General features: G+C 36.9%; 1 protein-coding gene across 1 annotated transcript; it reads left to right on the forward strand.

Moving 5' to 3' along the window:
- Positions 1–819: 819 nt before the first annotated feature.
- Positions 820–19662, forward strand: LOC137297920 (ADAM 17-like protease). Its single transcript, XM_067829911.1, has 23 exons — positions 820–874; positions 1532–1661; positions 2322–2455; positions 3098–3186; positions 3662–3774; positions 3973–4052; positions 5033–5157; positions 5412–5501; positions 6419–6511; positions 7652–7790; positions 8367–8477; positions 11244–11249; positions 11557–11672; positions 12096–12165; positions 14164–14305; positions 14594–14695; positions 15638–15700; positions 16370–16443; positions 16802–16917; positions 17252–17330; positions 18661–18749; positions 19094–19147; positions 19549–19662. Exons 1-23 carry the CDS (start codon positions 820–822, stop codon positions 19660–19662), a joined length of 2184 nt encoding a protein of 727 aa, XP_067686012.1.
- Positions 19663–21222: the final 1560 nt, after the last annotated feature.

Genomic DNA, 21222 nt, shown 5'->3' on the forward strand with positions numbered 1-21222 from the left:
GAGAGAGAGAGAGAGAGAGTTAGTTTATGTTTATTTAAGTCTCGTTAAATATATTTCTGTCAAATATAGTTATAAGTTCACTGCAGATTCTTTTGACAGGAGTTCACATTAACCATCCAATGGCAAACTGTTTTGGGAGCTGGGTTTTTTTTATCTATTGCCTCTAAAATATAACATATTTATGTAATATATTTTGGATCAATTGATGCGACTTTCAACATCAAATGTCATGAATATTAAGGGGTCAAAGTCAATCTTATCATCTGCGCATTCAGAAATCTGAACATTCTTTCACCTTTCACCGCGGGGATACTCTTCGTTCATCTCAAATACAGTTAACATACATTTACAAGACACCCCACTCCTTTAATAAATTACCAGTCTCTTTAAAAAGTTGAAATTTACCAATCCTTCAAAGAATGTTTAAATTCGTTACCATTTTGTTCAGTTGAATAAATAGAACTGCATCCTACCCATCTAAACCAACCGTTGATTCATTTTAGCAACCTAATGAAATTATGAACCATTTCTCTTTCCTTGTGAAACTTTATTGAACCAGGAAACGATCAAAGTATAAAACGTGTTTGTGTAGTTTCAGAATATAAAACGACAACTGCTCTTAAAAGGGGCGTCAAAATAGAATAAGTAGATATTCCTTGTACCACCACCAGTAACCTCCCTTGACAATTTCCACCAGAGGGCAGTGCTCGATGGCGTGCACAGCAACGGGACTCGCACTTGTCAAGAGTAGTGTCTTCAACAAAAAGGACCGTCAACCGGGTCAAACAGTTGGAAATTAATGGAGAAGCCGTTGTAACAATGTTTTCACCAATTGTATGTGCCTGTGTATTGACAACTATTCATGTCGCAGGAGGTACGTAGAAAGGGCCCCTGCAGAATTTAATTTAGTTTCAGAGTTTGATGGCTTTTGATATATTGATCACAGCGTGCAAAGCGATGAAAATTACCCATGCGTGTCAGTATAAGTCTTGGAAAGGGTTCCTTCCGTTCCCCTATATTCTTTCTTCAGATTAACAGACGTAACACTAAGTGGTTCAACCCTATATATATTGTGCATGAGTTCCGCCCGTTACCCCCGCTGGAAAGGTATCCTATTTATTAGGATTAGTTTGAGGTTTTAGGGTCTTAGGGTTAGGGTAATGGTTAGTGTTAACGATTTTGATAAAAATATTTGTTCTTTATCATAGAATGATAATCTTTCCCACCTAAAAACAAATGGAATGGCCAAATGGCTTCAGATCATGTGACACAAAACTGACATACGATGAACATTTTCCTTATTAACAAATTCCCTTTGTACTAATGTTTAGTTTCGCAACATATTTTCCTAAATTCCCGAATAAGAGCAACACCAGACCAAACAGCCAGAATCAGAAGAAAATGTGGTTAGGATCTGTTGTTATTCCCTATATGTCAGTTTCATATAACATCAGTATTCCAAATTATCAAATATTATAAATTTTGTGAAATGATTAAGCTACCAGACTCATACATATGAACTTATTTGCAGGTAGCTTATCAGATTCATTGAGCTACTATGAAGTCATCGACCACATCAACGTTTTCTCGAGGTCAAAACGGAGCGCTGATGATGCAGAAGAGGGTTTAACAAGAGAATTTAGTTTTCATGCTTACAACAGGTGATTTGAAATGGAAAAAAAGCATACTTCAATGCAGATATTCTTAACTTGACTTCCATCTAGTTTTTTAATGTTTTTTCCACTATATTTGCCACTATCATCTTTGTGCTATGGGTTTTCAGACAGTTAAGAAGATCCATTGTTTTCTTGTTTATCCAGCATTTACAATGTCATAGCCCAAGTAAATACTTAAACGTCCATAAACGTATGACATAAAAAATGTATAAATCCAATTAAGCCTGTGATTGTGTTGACTGTTACAGTTTAGCACAATTTTTGCTGTGCATGTACTGTTTTTATTGGTAAAAATATTATGAGAAAGAATCTTAAGTTCCTTTCAGGAATAGTGACTGAGTGAGTTTAGTATTACGCCACACTCGGCAATATTCCAGCTGTATGGTGTGATCCAGTGATCAACAAGATGAGCATCAACTCACCTTTTAAATTTGTTTCTTAATTCCTTTTATATAGTACTAGGGTAGGGTCTATACACATATATGTCTTTCAAGCGCTGTTTCTAAGCGATACAAGTCCCTGTGATGGCAAGCATGGGTTGCTGAAGGCCTATTCTACCCCAGAATCTTTACGGGTCCCTTTCAGGGATAAATTAGCTTGTTCAGATATTGTCTCAAACTGAATACAATAACAATTCTCTTTCAGAACTTTCACAAATAGACTTCGTCCCAGAACTGAGATTTTTTCTTCCGGATTTAAGATCATGGTCATTCATGGTGACAACAGCAGGGAGGTGGTTGGTCTTCAAGAAGGAAACTTCTTCGCAGGGAATGTTGTTGGTAAGTGTCTGCTAAATCTGGTGGTGTCTACAGCCAGTTTTGAGCCCTGTTGACTCAAGCACGCCAAGATGTTCAGCACACAAACTACTCTACAGTGTTTAGAGAATATTATCAGCCCATCTCATGAGGCTCTGTACTTGACTTTGACAATTGTAGCAGTATTTTCCTGTTTGAAGATTCGTTCTTAACTATTCTTGAAGTGTTTTGGATCTGAATGTTTTAAATATTTACCCATCAATGACCAGTGATCTCCCTGGACGTAGGCACCATTATTTAATCTCTGATCTCTTAATCGCTGATCTCTGATATATTCTGACCAGGTCAAGGGCTTTTGTCTTTGAGCATATTTAACCTGCCATTTAAAAATGATGTTTGGCTCAGAAATGGTCCAAAACTTAGCAGAAATTCTGCATTTATATGACATTTTGATAGCATACACAGTCAACTCTTGTTAATCCGACATCATCCATTGCACAGCAAATCGTCAGATTAATTAGGATGTCAGACTAAATAAATCAGACTAAATTATATTTATTCAATTTGTTACCATCAAAACCGTCACATAAAGCCCATTCTTGGATAAAAGGATAATGAGACTTGACTGTATCAGGATATAGCACAGGGTTCATTGTTTCTTCGAAGGTGTGGAAGATTCAGAAGTGCATGGCTACTTTGAAGGAGAAATGTTCACAGGAACTGTGTTCGTGGAAAGAGAACTGTTTGTCATAGAGGTATGTTCAGTTGATGGCATCCATCAATACCATGTATATAGGCATGATGTTTGACTGACAGCAATGTGTAATGACAAGAACAATAACAGTTCCCTCACAAAATATCAGCAACTTGTGGATACATTTTCTTCAATGCAGGAAATCATAAGAATACTAAGTTGGATAATAAGGTGATGGTTGTATTTTGTGTTTCAGAATTAGTGAATGTTGTCAATGGGCTGCTACTTCAGTTGTACCAATACAAGTGTAGCAATCTGATGCCAGGATTATGGATGATATCCCAGTGTTACCATATTTTATCTTGCTTTGTACTTGTGAGCTGCATCTAAGTAGTAAATGTAAACAGACTTATGAACTGCCTCCCTGATTAATGAAGTGATATAACTGAGATATTATTCAAGATGATATTGAACCAAAAACTCTCACTGAATTTGACTTAGATATTCAGTATCATTTTCATGTTTGTGTTGCCCAGCCTATGTGGCGCCATGTTGACAAAGCTAGCAGACAGAAGTACAGAGGAAGGATGGTAGTTTACCGAGGCTCTGACATCAAGCTGGACTTCAACCAACATGAGGCAGGGAAAAGGTAATGGGGTGCAATATTGGTAAATTAGGACAACAAAGTGATGTGACGATATTACACATGAAATGAGTGCTCTTTTTGAGTATATTTTTATTATGATGAAACCATCAAGGATGGTCATTCTGGCACTGTAACCTGATTATCAATCTCTCCATTGTTACAGTATTGTTACTTCTTGAACGGAGCTGCTGCGTGTTTCAGGGGGACTTTTTGTGGGTCTGTCCATGCAGAGGATGAGGCTGACCCTATGGATGCCCAAGACCCACCTACATCAGGCAGAGGTTGGTACCTCCATTGGAATTCCATGTAAGATAGGTCCCCAAAATTGTTTGCTGATATGGATCGAGAGGTTTTGACAGGTTTCAACCGCAAATGTAGCATGTTGACGGTTCCATTTTCACATATTACTTTCCGTTCTGTAATTGCAACATTTTGTTATATAAGTGAAAAGTGTATCTGCCTGCACCCCAGTCTAACCATTGTAAACAAAATACAGACTGTAATGATCATATGGAAATTACTTGCAGACTGGTCAGAAAGAGTTTTTTCTTGTTCTTTACCAGGATGCTAAATACAATTCAGATGTTGATCTGACACTTGGAGGTCTGGGATAGAATAGGCCTTCAGCAACCCATGCTTGCCCCAGATGGCAACTATGCTTGTCGTATGAGGAGACTAACAGGCTAGGGTGGTCAGGCTTGCTGACTTAGTTGACACGTGTCTTCAGTTCCAAACTGTGCAGATCGATGCTCATGCTGTTGGTCACTGGATTGTCTGATCCGTACTCGATTATTTACAGACTGCCGCCATATAGCTGGAATATTGCTGAGTGTGGCATAAAACTAAACTCACTCACTCACAAACATTGATCTCATGATTAGTAGATGGTCATCTGACAGGACCTATGCATTGATGAGACGCCATCATGCCATCTTTGCACAACATTTCCAGGAAGTTAATTTAGATTCATCTGTTTGTTAGTGCTCATTAAACCCAACATGTCTGCAATATGTTTGGCAGTTTATTCTGCATGATGCACCCTGCACCATTTCCAAAGTTACTTTTGCAAATGATATTTTCAATTTTGATTAATTCACATATAACAGTACATGCACAAGAGATGATTATATACATGTGTTTTTGTATTATTTTTTTGTATTATATTTTGTTGGGTTTTTTTATTACTAAAACACTCCCTGCTAATAATCTCCATGTGTGTCTTCGAACTCTATGTTACTTGCAAGTGATAATACCCTTGCAGGATTTCCTGGGCGTAGTAAGAGATCCACTCCAAGCTGGAACACTTGTCAACTTGTAGCTGTAGCCGATTACAGGTTCTACCAGACGATTGGTGGCAGTGACATTTATACCACAGCCTCATATATGGTTAGTAGTCAAGAGACAGTTAGCCCCCAAATACATGTACCATTTGAGGTGCATTTGGGTGACATGATCTGAAGGGGCAAAATACAGAATGTTTCCACATTATCTTGGGTTAAGAGAGACAACTAGTATGTGCCAGGTTCCATATTAAATGATATTTTTGTCCCCCAAAATTGCATTTATATTGCATGATATGGTTACTTTGCAACCAGTTGTATATCCAAGCCTTAGCAAGAATCCTTATATTCCTTTGTTAGGCAGGTGTTATTGAGAGAGTAGATGCGATATACAAGAGAACAGTGTGGAACAGTGCTGGACTCACAGGACTTGGATTTGAGATTGCATTGGTAAGTAGCAATTTGGGATCTGTGAATAAGTTAGTGCTCAGGCACATGGCAGATTCAGGCTGCTTGAATACTGAACCAGGGGAGATAACTCACATCTTCACTTCTTTAAAGTTCCATTTGCAGTGAAACAGTGAAACTGAAAATATGGTCATTTATATGGTATATGACCAATGAAATAAGGTGATCTCAAAAGATATCTTTGAGGATGCTTATCATATATAATGCTGACTTGTTGCAGGAGAAGATAAGAAGGTTTTATGTTAAAACAAAGTGATTATGCTATAACAGGCAACCTTAATCAACTTCTCACTTACTTTATATGTACTGCATGTTTTATCATTAAGATTGTTTGTCTAGTTTCCTCTTCCCGTTGTGTTGCCACATAATATGTAAATAATGTCTATTATAGGTAAAATTGAAGGAATTATGAAACCACCCTCTAGTTGTGAGAAATGAGCGGGCCTCTGCAAATGATTATGGCCCGCTGAATCTTTAACGATGGGTCATTGTTGCCAAATGAAGTCACTGTATATAACAACATCATAAATGTTGTTTGGCTCCAAGATCAAAAATGTTGTTCCATGTTCAAACATTACAAGATTTTTGAAGTAATCTTACAATTAAATTTATGATGGTGTTTTGTCTTCTTAATTTTTCTTATCAGTTTCCACCCGTTTTATCTATTATAGAGTTAACACTGTTTTTCACCGCGGTATCATTTGCCTCCTTTGTCAAGCAGTTGATTGAAGACCTCAGGCTTCTGTATTGATAACAGTGTTACCCCTATAACATATGTATAGTCTTCACCCCAGGCACCTGCCATTCTCCCTAGCTACAGCCTCCAATAACCTCGTCTACCATGTGGTGGGGCCAGAACATCCCAGCTCTTATTTAGAGGCAGTCATTCTCTCTTGCAGATGCAGATCTATGAGAGCCCAACTACCGTGACTGGTGATGCTGTACACTTCAACATGGCCACGTCAAGCTGGGACACACTCACATTACTCCAGGTTTGCATTCAAGGGCTTATATCATACACTTGAGAGAACTGAATTTCAAAGTGACACAGTTTGGATTTTGGTCACATTTCCTTTAATAATAACCCCATTTTATCTCGGCATCATCATTTTTAACACATCTCTTCGTAGCAATGTGTGAAATCCTTTTTGTTTAACAGTAAAACGGTGTAGGACATTCCAGTGAACACCTTCAACCACCTTGCCCCATATGACAAGATGTGTTAACTGTAGACTATCATTTCAATTTGAAGTTGGAGTTTTCTGTCTTTGATTTGATTGCTGAGTGAGAAGTTTTGATTATGAAATGTGTATGTGCAGTTTTCAAGCCATACTTTAAAATAAATGGCTGTCAACTTTCTTACTTTGTGTTCATGTATTACTGTTAAACATCACTACAGTAATCATTCTGTTGTCCTTTTGTTTTCATGAAAGTAAATAAATGTACTGTGGAGACATGGTGTATCTCACATTCTGCACATGAACTTTTCTTCCCATCCTGATTATGACACTCTCTTGGTAAAACCTCACCAGAGAACAAAACTTTGTGGAAAAACTCTTATACAGTTAGGTCCAGTAGATATGTTGGCAGTATCTCTCTATCACAGAGGCAGAAGCTACTCATCAGTGACTACACCTGTGTGTATCTGAGCTAACTTCTCAGGAGACCTATGTTTCCCGCCGAGTTCAGTAAGGGTGGGGACAGGACTTCTACAGTGAGTTAGGAGGATGCGTTCGGGCACCTGTCTCATGATAATGCTGTGACGTTCATTTCATCAACCAGTGCACTCAAACAAGTGTCACACCCCATATTGCAAAGGTCTCGTCAGAAATTTGCACTGTCTAGAGTCACTGACACTGAGTGTGTTATCACTTCACACAACATGATGATCTCCATAGGTTTCTTGAAGGGTCAGCTCTCACCATTCATCAAACACATCTGTCAATGACTGGAAATAATCTTCTTTTCAGACATGTATCCATGAGCATAAGATCGTACTTAGAAACAAGTGTTTGTGAATTCTTGGTCTGTCAGGACGCACCATTACATGCAACATTCATGATGATATCCATAACAACCATTAATTGACACCAACACATTTCTATATCTTACTCTTATATTTCTCTTCTCAGGTATTTGGCCAAGATCTGAGCTTCAAGGATTACTGTTTAGCCCACTTGTTTACACACCTATCGTTTGTCAACAATGTACTCGGACTCGCTTACATTGCCTCACCCAAAACAAGCAGTGTTGGAGGAATCTGCTCTAAAGGTACAACTTTCAACTTCAAACATTCTACACAGGCGCTGTCATAATCATGCATGAAATGTGCTTACACCTGAATTTAGTCTGTACACCCAAGTTGTTTCCACTGTAGAGTCCGCTAACTGTATACAGTAGTGAAATGCTTTTCTTTAACAACAAGTTTTATGTTGTCACCATCAGGGGTGAAATGGTATGGCATGGTATTAGTAGAACAGTCTGTATTTTACAGTCAGTTTGGTATACCATAATACAATAACAAAATTCAATATTTTCAGTTTCTGTACCACCATTTTGTTCGCCTTTTTGAACCTTTTCAAAGATGTTTAGAGGTTGACCCATTTTTTTAGGTTTGACTCTTGTCAATTTTCTTCATTGTGATTATATTTCATGTACCAAACTGAAGGCCTTGCACTGCAATACGTATTGTACCTTAGTCACTAACATGATCACAATTTTTTTACAAGTGTACAATTTCATATTCTTATTGCATTAAAGGAATATACTTGAATATATACTACTCTCAGAAATGATAAAGCAAATGAGATATGGCAAAGATAATTCTAATTATTTGTTCTGTTCAAGTTGGATCAATCAATGGTGTTCAAACAAGTCTGAATACTGCATTCAGCAGTACCAGAAACGAGAATGGGGATGTTGTGCTGGCCCAGATGGCGGACCTTGTCACTGCTCATGGTCAGTTGTTACAAATCTTGTTGGTTTACTTCCACTGTGCCCACTTTGGTATATGGGTGGTGTTAATTAACAGGGGAATAATGGTCTGTATCAGGCTAGTGGGCAGAGGTATATAGTATAGTGTAAGTAACTCTTGAAGTCGTAATCTACATACTTAATCCTCTCAATGCTGCCGTCGAACCCATTCGACAGGAGTGCAGGATAATGACATCTCCAAATAAATCTTGCAATAATTATTCAACGAGTCGGATTTACGTGTCATATGAATTATGTATGGAATGTACTAATTCTCACCTTTTTAAATATATAATGTTCAATACGTTTATATACCTTAAAACGAAACGCCCGCGAAATAAAAATGAGATCGCCGAATTTCTCGGCACGCAGTCGAAAATAACGGCCATTGTTGACTTCCAGGGCACCACCGTCATATGGTACCCAGTCAAATATTTTCTTCATAATGAAATATTTTTTGATAGTTTAATCAATATTTTGTGTTCCTTGACGAAGAGAAAGCCCATAAGTTTCCCATTTTCTAAAAATTAGTAACTTTCGGCTCAAATAATTATAAACAAAACTAATCTCAATGTTACATCATCGATTGGATGAAGCATGCCATGTTTGTTTTTCGTACGTGTAACACGATCTAACACCGTCTTTTTGCGGGTTTGTGCAAAACTTATTGAACCATAACACTTGAAATTTGCACTCATGAATGTTTATAAATCATGTACTTTATTCGGCTATTTTCATGACATGACACGTTTAAATAAACGTAATAGTGCCATTTCAGTAAGACCTGTCATGACATCGAAAACATGATTTGATTACGACGAACGTTTTCGATTATTTTTTTTTCAGGATTAATTTTTAATTTGTCGTCGCGCGGATATTTGCCGATACAAATATACGAAATTAAAGTCAGATACTTATGAAATATCAGTAGTAAGAATATTGAAATCGGTTTGCAATAATTGGACAATTTATACGGCTCCTAATATAAAATGCATCCGGCTGTCAATCGAGCAGTTCAGTTAAATTCAATAAAATTTACTTTATTTATGTTTGTCTTGCAATTAATGTCTGTACGTTTGAAATTGTCTGGATATTTTTTGATAATAATGTTTATTTTTCTATCTAGTATTGATGAGCTGAATATTTTTTCAGTTGTTCCTTATTTAATGACACACCGACTGTTTGAAATCACCCACCCTCTTCTCAGCGCCTTATGCTGAAATTAATTCAGCAGGCTAAAGGTTAATTAATTCATAAACTAGTATATAACAGTTACAAATCGTTTGCTTCTAGTTATGAAGCGATGAACTCTTTGCTTAAAACCTTGTTTGAAATAGTTTCTAGATCTTATCTGTGGATGTAAAAGAAGGCATTTTTCTGATTTCACTATATTTAGTACACGTAAAGAAATAATGCTCCCAAGAGCATTTTGTCCACCCTGTGCATTATCAATGTAGTGAACTTGGGCATTAGTCATGATGAAGAATGATGAAATGGAGGCTCATTTTAACATACATATACAGGACTGTGACAGATTTGTGTGGAAATGTGCTCACCAATTTATTCAGACTTGTGGTCATGGTGTAGAGAGTCTTGCCTTGAAACAACTTCTTTTTTGTGAATAGCTCAACGTCAGGTGATGAAAGAGCAAGCATAGAAAGATCATGTTATTCACAATAAAGAAGTTGACATCCAGAAATCTTGCTTTTCTTATGCATCCCACTTCTAAATGCCCTTCAAGATTTTACATGGAAACAGACTATAAATAATCCTGCTATTGTTCTCTGGGTGACTGCAGTTTGCTGTTATAAGAAAAGTGGGCACAGTGGGGTACACTATGTCTTGATGATTCCCACTTTTATCTCAGAGTAAGATTTGGTTCCACCTCCCCTCTCTCTTTCACTTTCACATGGACATTAATAAACTTTCTTTGAAAGTTAATATTTGCAATATGATCACAATATTCTTTTTCCTGTTCATAAATACACCTCAGTTGTCTTCTTTAGGGTTTTGGTGTGGGCGTTATGGTATCATTTGATCGTTGCTAGGTGTATACTCAGACCTTGTTGTATTGCGGTATTCATGGTATCGCAGCAAATTGGTATTTCCGGTTTTGCGTGCTAGACATGGCTCTTAGAGGTGATTTTGTGTGTAAATCCACAGCCTAACGTCAGTGGTTTGTATACTTTTTTGAAACCAACAGCATGCATCGAATCTCCGTAAGCATTATCCAGCAGAATTATTAACATTCAAATCTGGAATCTGTCTGACCCCCATCTATGAAATACATGCTATAACATTTACGTTTCATATATGACCCTTCCCACTCCATCTGAACTAAGTCATCTGCATATCCTTATTGCCAAAACTAACGCGGAATTGATGTCATGAGCTATATTTATCTCCTGGGGAATGAAGTATTTTGTTTACTGCGATACGATGGAGTTCTCTCCTTCGCTAGATATTAACAGGCTCCATTCATCTAATGGCTTTAGCTGAAATACTGTCAACGTTAAAATAAAAGTTTTTTCACGAATGTGTTGATCAAATGTCATGTTAATCGGATTTCTCAATAAAATAGGCCACATAAGTTCAGAATTTTATATCCGATTACGGATGTGTCAAGTACCGCAATACAACGAGGTGGCAGGCTACCACCATAATGGCGAGTCAGTGTTTATTTGTTGACTCAAATTTGTTTCTTTTCATATTTTTCAACATGCTGCTGTTTTTCGACCTAAATATATGCAGAACTTGGTAAGTGTCCACCCCATAATATCTAATTCAATTTGATTCTTCTTTTATACCTCATTATAGAATGGTTAATTTGTCTCTGACAAAGCAAAAGTACTTTCTTCCATCAGATCAAAGTACTGTTACAACATCACTCTACTGCTGTTTTGTTTGGGATTGTTATGTGAAACACTTAAGAATATGAAGAAATGAATTTGCACATAACTCATCCACACTCTACTTTTGTTGGTGAGAGTCTTAATAGCAGTAAACTAAGATGAAATAAAATTCAATGTTTGTGAATTGTTGTGAAATTGCTGCATTTTTTCAGGACACAACTGGGGAAGTGAGCATGATGGAAGTGACTGTTCTCCTTCCTTCATACTAGGTGACGGCAAATACCTCATGTACCCCTACTCTGTGAGCGGGGTGGACCCCAACAACTATGTGAGTTGTGAAACTGTTTGCATACATTGCATACCAGATGTATATGATAATATGTCCATCTGGCAGAGGGTCTATCTTGTTTTAAAGATAACCAAGATATAAGTATGATTTAATTTTATTATGTTTTAATTGTGTGGGTTTTTTTTGTAATTTTTGAAAGATCATTAGAGATAGTGAAATAGAAAATGATTCAGTTTAAAAAGGTTTAAGTATGGATACAAAGCTTTTACATCCCAGCCCATGTGAATTTTGTACCATTTTCCATCATCATCCTTTTCCTGGCAATAAAATATCCAGTAAAGTCATACTGGATCTTCTTCAAAGGAAATCACCATTTCAACATCAATGTCAGCTGTGGCTTTCAGGTAAGTAAAATAAAAACTAATTTGAGGTCAGTGTTCTGATTAGTTCCTTTAATTTCAGCAATTTTCCACGTGCAGCAAAGTTCTGATTGACAGAGTTCTGCAGTCAAAAGGCAGTGCTTGTTTCAAAGGTAGGTGCACTGGTGCTGTTAAGAAAGAAACCAAAAGAGGTTTATGTGTAACATCGAAATGCCACACCAAAGTTGATGTTGTGAATCCCAAAATTCATTCAGTCTTGAAAATTGTTAAGCCAGACAAGTCCACAGGGATAATTTTTGATATTTTTGTTATTATTAGAAGTTGATGTCGTGCCACCCAGTCTGGGTATTTTGGTAAAACATTGTACATGTATATGTGCAAGGGGACATTACTCCTCTCCCATCTCCAACCTCACAGGCATAATTTTTGATGATATGTTTGTTTCAGAAGGTAATGTGTCATTATCAATATGTTATTTGCTTCTGATATTGTAAATGCATTTGAAACATGTTAATTTTGAGCATGCATTTGTTGTAGGGGTGAGTCCTTACAAATAGCAAACTGTATGTGTGTGTGGACATTTATTCCACAGGAATCAAATGATCAGTCAATCACCCTTTAATAAAGTATGGCAAAATATGAATATCACTGGTTTCATATAGATAAGTTATTATTACTAAAATTAATAAAACACTTCATAGTTTTTACAATTTAACATATGGAAGACAAATGATCAACCTTAATGATCACATATAGATAATTAGTCCGAAAGCAATGACAGGAAGATGATATGGATATGTGGATGATGGTAAGAGTGCATCCCATAACCCCCAACCTGAAGTGTATTCTATAAATTAGGATTATTTCCTCCCCCCAAGGGAAGGAAAAAGTAGCTGTCTAACCTGAGCTATGTGCCAGTGTCTTGTCCAGAGTTATAAGCAGTGTGACCAGAAATTCGGGTGCAAAAGCTGTGGAAGTACTCTGTAGTTATGTATTGTTAATCAAATAGGAAGCTGAGGGCTATTGTATTGAAAAGCTTGATTGTTTTAGAATGGAATAACCTGTCCACCCTTTTTATAAAACAGACTAACTCCTTAGACTGATAACCCCAGTACATACAGCTATGTCAATAAACATAGAAAAACTTGAAATGGCAAGTCTAAAACTGTATTCTTTAAAAGCACAATGTCACTACACACTTCTCTAAAAATGCAAAATGCATTGCTCTCTGCCCTAAGTATCAGCCTTCAGGCAAACTAACAATTTATTCTAAAGAAAATTATGTATTTAGATTACAGTGTTAAATTAAAAAATTCAGTTGAATTTATGCAACATTGCTTTAAATCGACTCTCACCCCCAGATACTACCTGAACATTATTTCAAGCGAAATCCACAGAGTTATGTTCACTTTTTTTTAATGTCCTACACACAACTTTTAACTGAAACCAGTTCTGCAACACAAAAAGCACTGTGCAACATTTTTCGAATGTACGGAATCATTTATGGCCCATGTATGGCAAGTGTTATCTGTTTCGAAGCTGTTTACCTCAAAGTTTCAATTATCAATTTCAGGCAAGTCGTAAGGGATAATGAGTCTTGTGTTGCCTCAATAGGAAGCTAAAGTCAATGAATATGCCCGAATATATATATATATATATATATATATAATATAGGCCAAAATATTGCCACGCACGTGTGACATTGTGCCTTTAAGAACTACATATAGAACATCCTGTTAGTCATTATTGGCACTGCAATAATGAGAATGAATGATTTCATTTCTAAGTTTAAGATAAGGGTACAGAAGCATAAGGTCAAAACTCAAACATTAATTTAATGCATACTCCCACTGCACACATGACACCTTTTTGGAAATGTGGTCGTCCTGCCATAATCTATTTACACAGATAATAGCTTCATAATTTGACTTACTCTATGCTCTGTACACAGATATGCTGACTTGACAATGCTGTACCCAGATCAAAAAGAAGTAAAGTGATTTTAAAAAACTCAAACACAATCCCATTTCCTTATTTTTGACAAGAAGATCAGATGATGTTTTTGATGTTTTTTCTGATATACTGTTTAACCAGCAATGCTAATGGTAAAGGTTTATTTAAATTATGGTTACATTGCTGTTGTCACCTAGAGAGGACTCCACAGCAGGCGTGTGGTAACGGTCGTGTTGAGAGTGAACTCGGGGAGCAATGTGATGCTGGATACCTTGGCAAATTTGGCCTTGACCCTTGCTGCAGTTCCACCTGCCAGTTTTCGGGAAGTGCAGTGTGCAGGTATGACCATCTTACACACCTGTACATGTCTGATGCCTTAAATCATAATTATGATGTGCTAGGTTAACAGTTTGATCTTAAATATTTCATAGTTTCATTTAAGACTTGACACTGCCTATAAATTATATGTAAATTCATCCGACACAGCTTGTGTTTTTTTATATCATGAATTTGCACATGTTTTGTCCTATGACACTGATTACATTGTTTACTATTAACTGTGTTCTGGAATGAGGCTTAGTTTATAGTATGGTTTGAATGTCATGTTGACCTCTCCTTGTACTCCAGCCCTGTGAACCATGCATGCTGTGTCAACTGCCAGTTGGCTAGCTTGGGCCACATCTGTGTTGCTGACAACAATGTCACTTGTCTTGATGCAAGTTACTGTGAATATCCTTTTGTAACTGCCTTTAAAATCCCGAAGTCAGTAGGTTAGTCTGTGAGCAAGTGTCACGACCATGTTTTAGTGCAATGATAGCTGTAAATCTTTATCAAGATATTGCAAGATATCTCACAAACTCTAAGCCTAAAATGTGTAAGACATTTTTCATGCCATGACTTAGAGTCTGCTAGGTTTTGATACTAAGATAGTTGGCATGTGGGCCAATCAGTTGCAGCTCTCACTATGCAAGGTATGTATATGATCATTATTTGAATGCTAGGTTACAGGACAGTCAAGTGTTCTTTCATGTCCATTATTATGATAAATAATTTCTGACTATCCATGTAAAAGATTTACTCCTCATAACCCTGCAGCTACCATACTAATGAAAACATCAATTGCTTTTATGCTAGTGGACATATGTATATGCTTCGAAACCTGCTCATCAGAAAAGTGTGACAAAACATGCTTTTACTGAATGTTTCGTTTTTGGAAACTGACTGTTGGTTGAATATTTGTTTCGTGTTCCACAATTCCAGCTTATCTTCTTCATGTCATTCATTTAAAGGGACCCTTGAAGGTCGGGGTTAGAATAGTCTTTCAGGCTAACTCATGCTAGCAATAAAAGGTGACTATACATGTCATAAGAGGCAACTAATGGGATCAGGTGGTCAGGCTCACTGACTTGGTTGACATATCATTGGTTCCCAAGTGTGCTGATTGATGCTCATGCTGTTAATCACTGGATGATCTGGTCCAGTCTTGATTATTCACAGACTGCCACCATGTAGCTGGAATATTGGTGTGTGTGGCGTAAAACTAAATGAAATGAGATGAAATGATGTGAAATTCTGAAAACAAATGAGTGTCATATTGAAAAGGACAGATATGTCCTCTAAATTGTAAGTTCAGTTAAGAACAAGATGGTATTGACTCCTTAACTTCATCACTGGAACCAGCTTGGCTTGTCCAGCAGCAGCAAAGAAGCAAGATAATACTCCATGTCTTGATGAGTGAGTACAGCCATTTTTTCATTAACAATATATAGTCACTCAAATATGATATCTCTCTGCATAAAAATCTGATAAACACACATAAAGATCTTGCACAACAAAGACCTTTTATTTTGACAGTCCAATCAATATATATGTGGATTCTAGAGACAGATGTCAGTTTTCTAAAATAATTCTTCATTTTGATTTGGAAACTTAAAAGAAACCTCAGTACATCCTTTTTGTTGTTGCGCCAGTGTGTAATAAAGCCCGTTGAAAGTACATGTATGAACAACATTTTTCTGATGTCTTTGATATTTCTGTTCATTATTGCCCATTAATATGTTCAATTTTAGGATACTCAAATCAGATACATTGGTCAGAATACTTTGCTTGTTTGTAGAAAGGATTTTGAAACCTCAATACTGCATGGCTGATTTGAAAAGTTACCATAACTCTGCCATTACTGCTAGTGGGAGTGAAAAATTATAGGCTAAAGCATTTGTTTGTCATTCCAAAAATCCTGATTTGGTTCGCCACATGGTTTTAATGCGTACTGCCCATTTCAGGTGTCCTTTTTTGTCTTTTTTCCTTTTTTGTTGATTGCTCCTATACAAAACCCAAAATGTTCAAAGTATCAAGAAATGTGACTTTGTCAAGTTGTTTCCATTTTCTCATGATTTGTTTTAGAGGGATTTGTAGAGATGGAGAATGTCTGTCATTTTGTGAGGGAAGGAACCTCCATTCCTGTATCTGTGATGGAGGTACGTAAAAGCAACTAATGAAACTAAGGCAATACTTGTTTTATTTCAATATTTTGTCTTTGTCATGATACATATTTCTCATAGAGGCACTGGATTGGGGGAGAACAGATTTTATTAAACAGAAATGCAATTTTTAAAAAGTTGAAAACTCATAAAAGTAAGTGTTCAATAAATTATTATTGTGTATTTCCGCTATTTAAATATTTGACAAAAGAACAGAGTTGCATTTCTTTTGCTGTTCAGAATATTACAGTCTATGGTCACTTAATGTTTTATTTTTTCGTTTATAAGATGTAAAGTTGATAACATGCAATAATGCAATGTCTTATTTTGGTATTATTTGTCATGTACTTTCCAGTGGACACCTCCTGCTACAGGTGTTGCCGTGTGAATGCTACGTCTCCATGTGAACGGTATGACCCTCCTTCCCTGCTGCCAGATGGACGACCCTGTGTACAGGGCTACTGCACCCAGGTATGTCAGAAACATGAAAACTTCTTCATCACTTAACAGTCTTTGTGAAATGGATAAAAACTTTTGTAACACCTTCCATTTCCACCATTGTATGTGAAATCTTTTCCAGGACATACCTTTAGCATCAAATGTAAAAACCCTTCTAGTACCTCCCATGTCATGAGAAAATTCATTGAAAAATCACCTACCTACCAGCCATGAAGACACACTTCCAATACCTACCTTGATTTATTGAAACCTGTTGTATTATCTTTCGTTGTTGGAAATGTTTCTTGCATATCTCGATCATTTTCTCTTGCTTTTGCCACAAGCCTTGTATATTTTATTATTACAGGGGACATGTAAACGCACAGTGCAGAATACTGTTGAGAGGCTGTTCTCCATCATCGAAAACCTGTCCATCAGTGAAATCAGTGAGTTTTCCAGAGTTCAAACTAAGTTCATTTTAATCCATTTTCTAAATACAGTCAGGCCGCGTTAGTCCAGACCCCAACAATCCGATTCCCGCGATATCCGAACAATAACTAGCTGTAACCAATCTTGTTTACTATGTAAACTCATTACCTCTTGATTCAATAATCCGGTGCTTCACTCTCCGTATCCGGACGTTAATCAACGGTAACAGATTAGCTAATTTACACATAGTTTTGCTTCATTAATCCGGCAGTACATCAAAAAGGTTCGGATGATCCCATCACACCATGGGCCCCATTCAGTGGTAATTGTTAAGTGACAGTGGTATATATAATCTATCCAGACATGATTGTATGCATTGATTGGTTATTATACAAATATTCAAGTAATTATGTCTGCAAACTGTAATAAAGTCTTTTGAAACTTGTATACGTTCGTATGTTTTTGTATTGCCATGTCAAAGGGAAGTAACTCTACTGTAGTTGTGTTCATAAAAGTTCGTTTCAGTAGTCCGTACGTTTCACTATCCGAACGTTTTTGATGAAAAACAGAAGTGTCCGGATTAACGCGGCCTGACTGTATAACTAAAAGAACTTAGATTTTACAAAGTTTGACATCAGACAGCACATGTATGGCAAATCCTTGTTTATTCAGCCACCTCCGTTTAAAGTCAGTTGACTTTGTATGAAAGGTGGAGGACTTGATTACTTGCATGACAAAGAAGATCTGGGTAAGAAATGATCTTCAGTAACCCCTGCTTGTCTTAAGAGGTGACTAACGGAATCAGGTGGTCAGTCACTTACTGACTTGGTTGACACATCATCATATCCCAACTGCATGGATCAATGCTCATGCTGTTGATCAGTGGATTGTCACGTAGAGACTCAACTATTTACAGACTTGCCACAAAGCTGGTATACTGCTGAGGGCATTTTAAAACTAAACTCACTCACGCTCACTTACTGCATGACAAAGCTGAAATATGGATATGTTTCATTATTTCCCCCAAGTTATTAATAATTTCAAGAGAGGTAATGCCTGCTTTTTCTTGTGGTGGCACATCTGTGCTATGTTGCACAATGATTTTGCTGTACCATGTTGATTCCTTTCTCGGGGGTCAGCTCTTGAAGTTGGTCTTTCTAAGTTTTAAGTCAATCTTTGTTTTGTCTTTTGTCCTTCGTGTCTGTGTTGAAAGTCTTAGGTTGAATTGTTAGTTACTCTCTTGCTTAAATGGATCAATGAGAGTAATCATAATCTGCCATAATTACCCATGATACTTCTGCTTCGCCTTCAAGATGATTTGTAATGGGAGACTCTTTCCTGTTTCAGTAATATTTTTTCGTGACAACTTGATTGGTGCAGTGTTGATCTGCAGTCTACTGGTATGGGTTCCTGTCTGTATTTGCATTCGTATCAGGGTAAGTACTTAATGGGCACCAGGCAGTTCCACTTTAAGATTAAAGTGCTCAAGATTACAACAAGCATGCTTCACTGCTGATGTCCACTGGACCCATGTCACTGACCAGTGACCACCACATACCTGAAAATATGGCTGAGGGCAGCATTAACTCAGTGACTACTGGACTGTGAATGTAACTGACATGCTATTTGCTTCATGTAATAACACGTCCCTTCAAAACTGCTTTTGATATCTGATGTTGTCCTTAATACAATGTATTTATCACAAGATTTTACTCATTAATCAGTTATTACAGTCCAACATAACTTACTCTGTTTTTTTTTTTTTCATTTCTTCATCCAGGATTACAGGCATAAGAAAAGATTTGTAGACGATATGTACAGAGAAATAAAAAGGGTAAGATTCCTGTTATCTTTTGATGACAGAATCATTTTTGAAAGGCATTTTAGAAGTTCTAAAGATGAAGGAAAACCACATAGCACTAAAGAAGTTGACTATCCATAGAACATGGTTTTCTGACAGAATTATTGTTTCTGTAAAATTTCTAAAGAACTTTACTACTATTCAGTCTGTTATGGTATGAATATGGAAAGAAATCTCAATGTATTAGAAAATTTGTTTGTGTTGCAATGCACACAGACAACTATACTAATGTTAAAATCATTAAGAAAACAAATAATCTTTGAGTGTTACAGTCTTAGTTATTCCTCTCCTCAGTATAGGATTGTTTTTCTTACATGCTGGAGTTGAGTACCTGAAGGAAGAACTGCCGCTGAAATTTTTTGTTTGTGCTATAGGATCGCGTGCTGCTGTTTGATCAAGATGGACGGAAAGTAAAGAGGCCTATTCTGAAGGATGGTAAATCCGAATTGCGTGAGCTGAAAGCCTCCAACCTTTCATCAAGATACTAATGGTGAAGATTCCAGTGGCCACTACAATCATAAAACAATTTATTAAAACACATTTCTGTCATAAACGACTACATTGTCAAGGGACATCAAGAAATGAGCCTAAACCATATGTTGTTGAATGGAGTCCTTTAAGATAATAGTATTGAAAAGACGCATGCATATGTTAGCATTTGAAATTGAATGAGATCCAGGGTGACCTACAAAGCGATCTTAACACTAAGGTAACCTTAACTCCCATACTTTAACATAGACTTAAAGTAGTCTTAGTGCTAAGGTTGTTCTGTACAACAGCACCCTAGGAACCTTGTGTTTTGATCCCATATCACTATAATCTAGGGACACTCTAAGCTTCACTTGCCAGCAATGGCATTGACAAGGGCGTATTGTCTTGCATGCCTAATTTTGAAGACTTGCATTCAGAATATACAGAATATTTTTTCACAATCAGTTTTCATACAGCTGTACATGTATATATACTGCAGTCTTGTGATTGACCTCAGTTTTGATTGGGTCTTACCAAATCAAGGTTGAGGTGACTCCACAGGATTGAGGTGAATGTTATGGGAATCCACAAGATTGAGGTGAATGTTATGGGAATCCACAGGATTGAGGTGAATGTTATGGGAATCCACAGGATTGAGGTGAATGTTATGGGAATCCACAGGATTGAGGTGAATGTTATGGGATATAATAGACTGTAATTTGAATGAACCCTCCACATTCCTATACTATACATTTTCAACATCTTATGAACATTTTATTCCATTATTCTTTAAATAACATCTGCATTTATAGACCATGGTTTATGCAGCGGCCACAGGTGCTTGTCACCACAACAGTAAGTAGTGTATACCATGGTTTTGCATCCTACAATCAACTTTGACCAATATTGACAGTGAAACAAAATTATCATAGGACCAATATGTCATACAGCCTTAATACACACATCACACAGCCTTAATAGACTACGACTGTACATTCAGCTTCTCTTCAGTGTCAGTGCTGAGTCACAGTACCATGGTACTGCTTATGACAGGCTTCCATGTTATCTGATATTCCTTCTAGCCTACCAACAGGTATTCTATTAGAGTCCAGTGCATGTCATACGAAGTGACTGAAGGATCTGGGAGGCAGGATGGTTGACTGTATGTCAGATATGACTCTTATTCTTTATTTAAATTGAATTTACAACCAGAATTGTATTTAACTTAGAGTGACTGTTGCTTATGACTTGATGAATGGCATAACCACATTACAAGCTGAACTTTGAGGATGTCATACTGTAATGTGGACACTGCGACTGTGTCAAGTTAGTAGGTTACACATGACTGGAGATTAATTTCATTTTATGAAATGTCCAGCTTATGAAAGCTTAAGATCTAATACCTACTGTTTGTCTGGACATCCTATAATACAAAAACTATCTTCATAAACGTTGTGGCATCTAATGACACATGTGTTATTACTAGGCTGCAACATTATGTACACTATGCACTACATCTGAGACATCCAGGTTTGTAACATGCAACTTCCAACCTGCTGGTTGTATCATCCGTGTAA

Source organism: Haliotis asinina, chromosome 10 (assembly GCF_037392515.1).
Source record: "Haliotis asinina isolate JCU_RB_2024 chromosome 10, JCU_Hal_asi_v2, whole genome shotgun sequence".
Classification (NCBI taxonomy): domain Eukaryota; kingdom Metazoa; phylum Mollusca; class Gastropoda; order Lepetellida; family Haliotidae; genus Haliotis; species Haliotis asinina.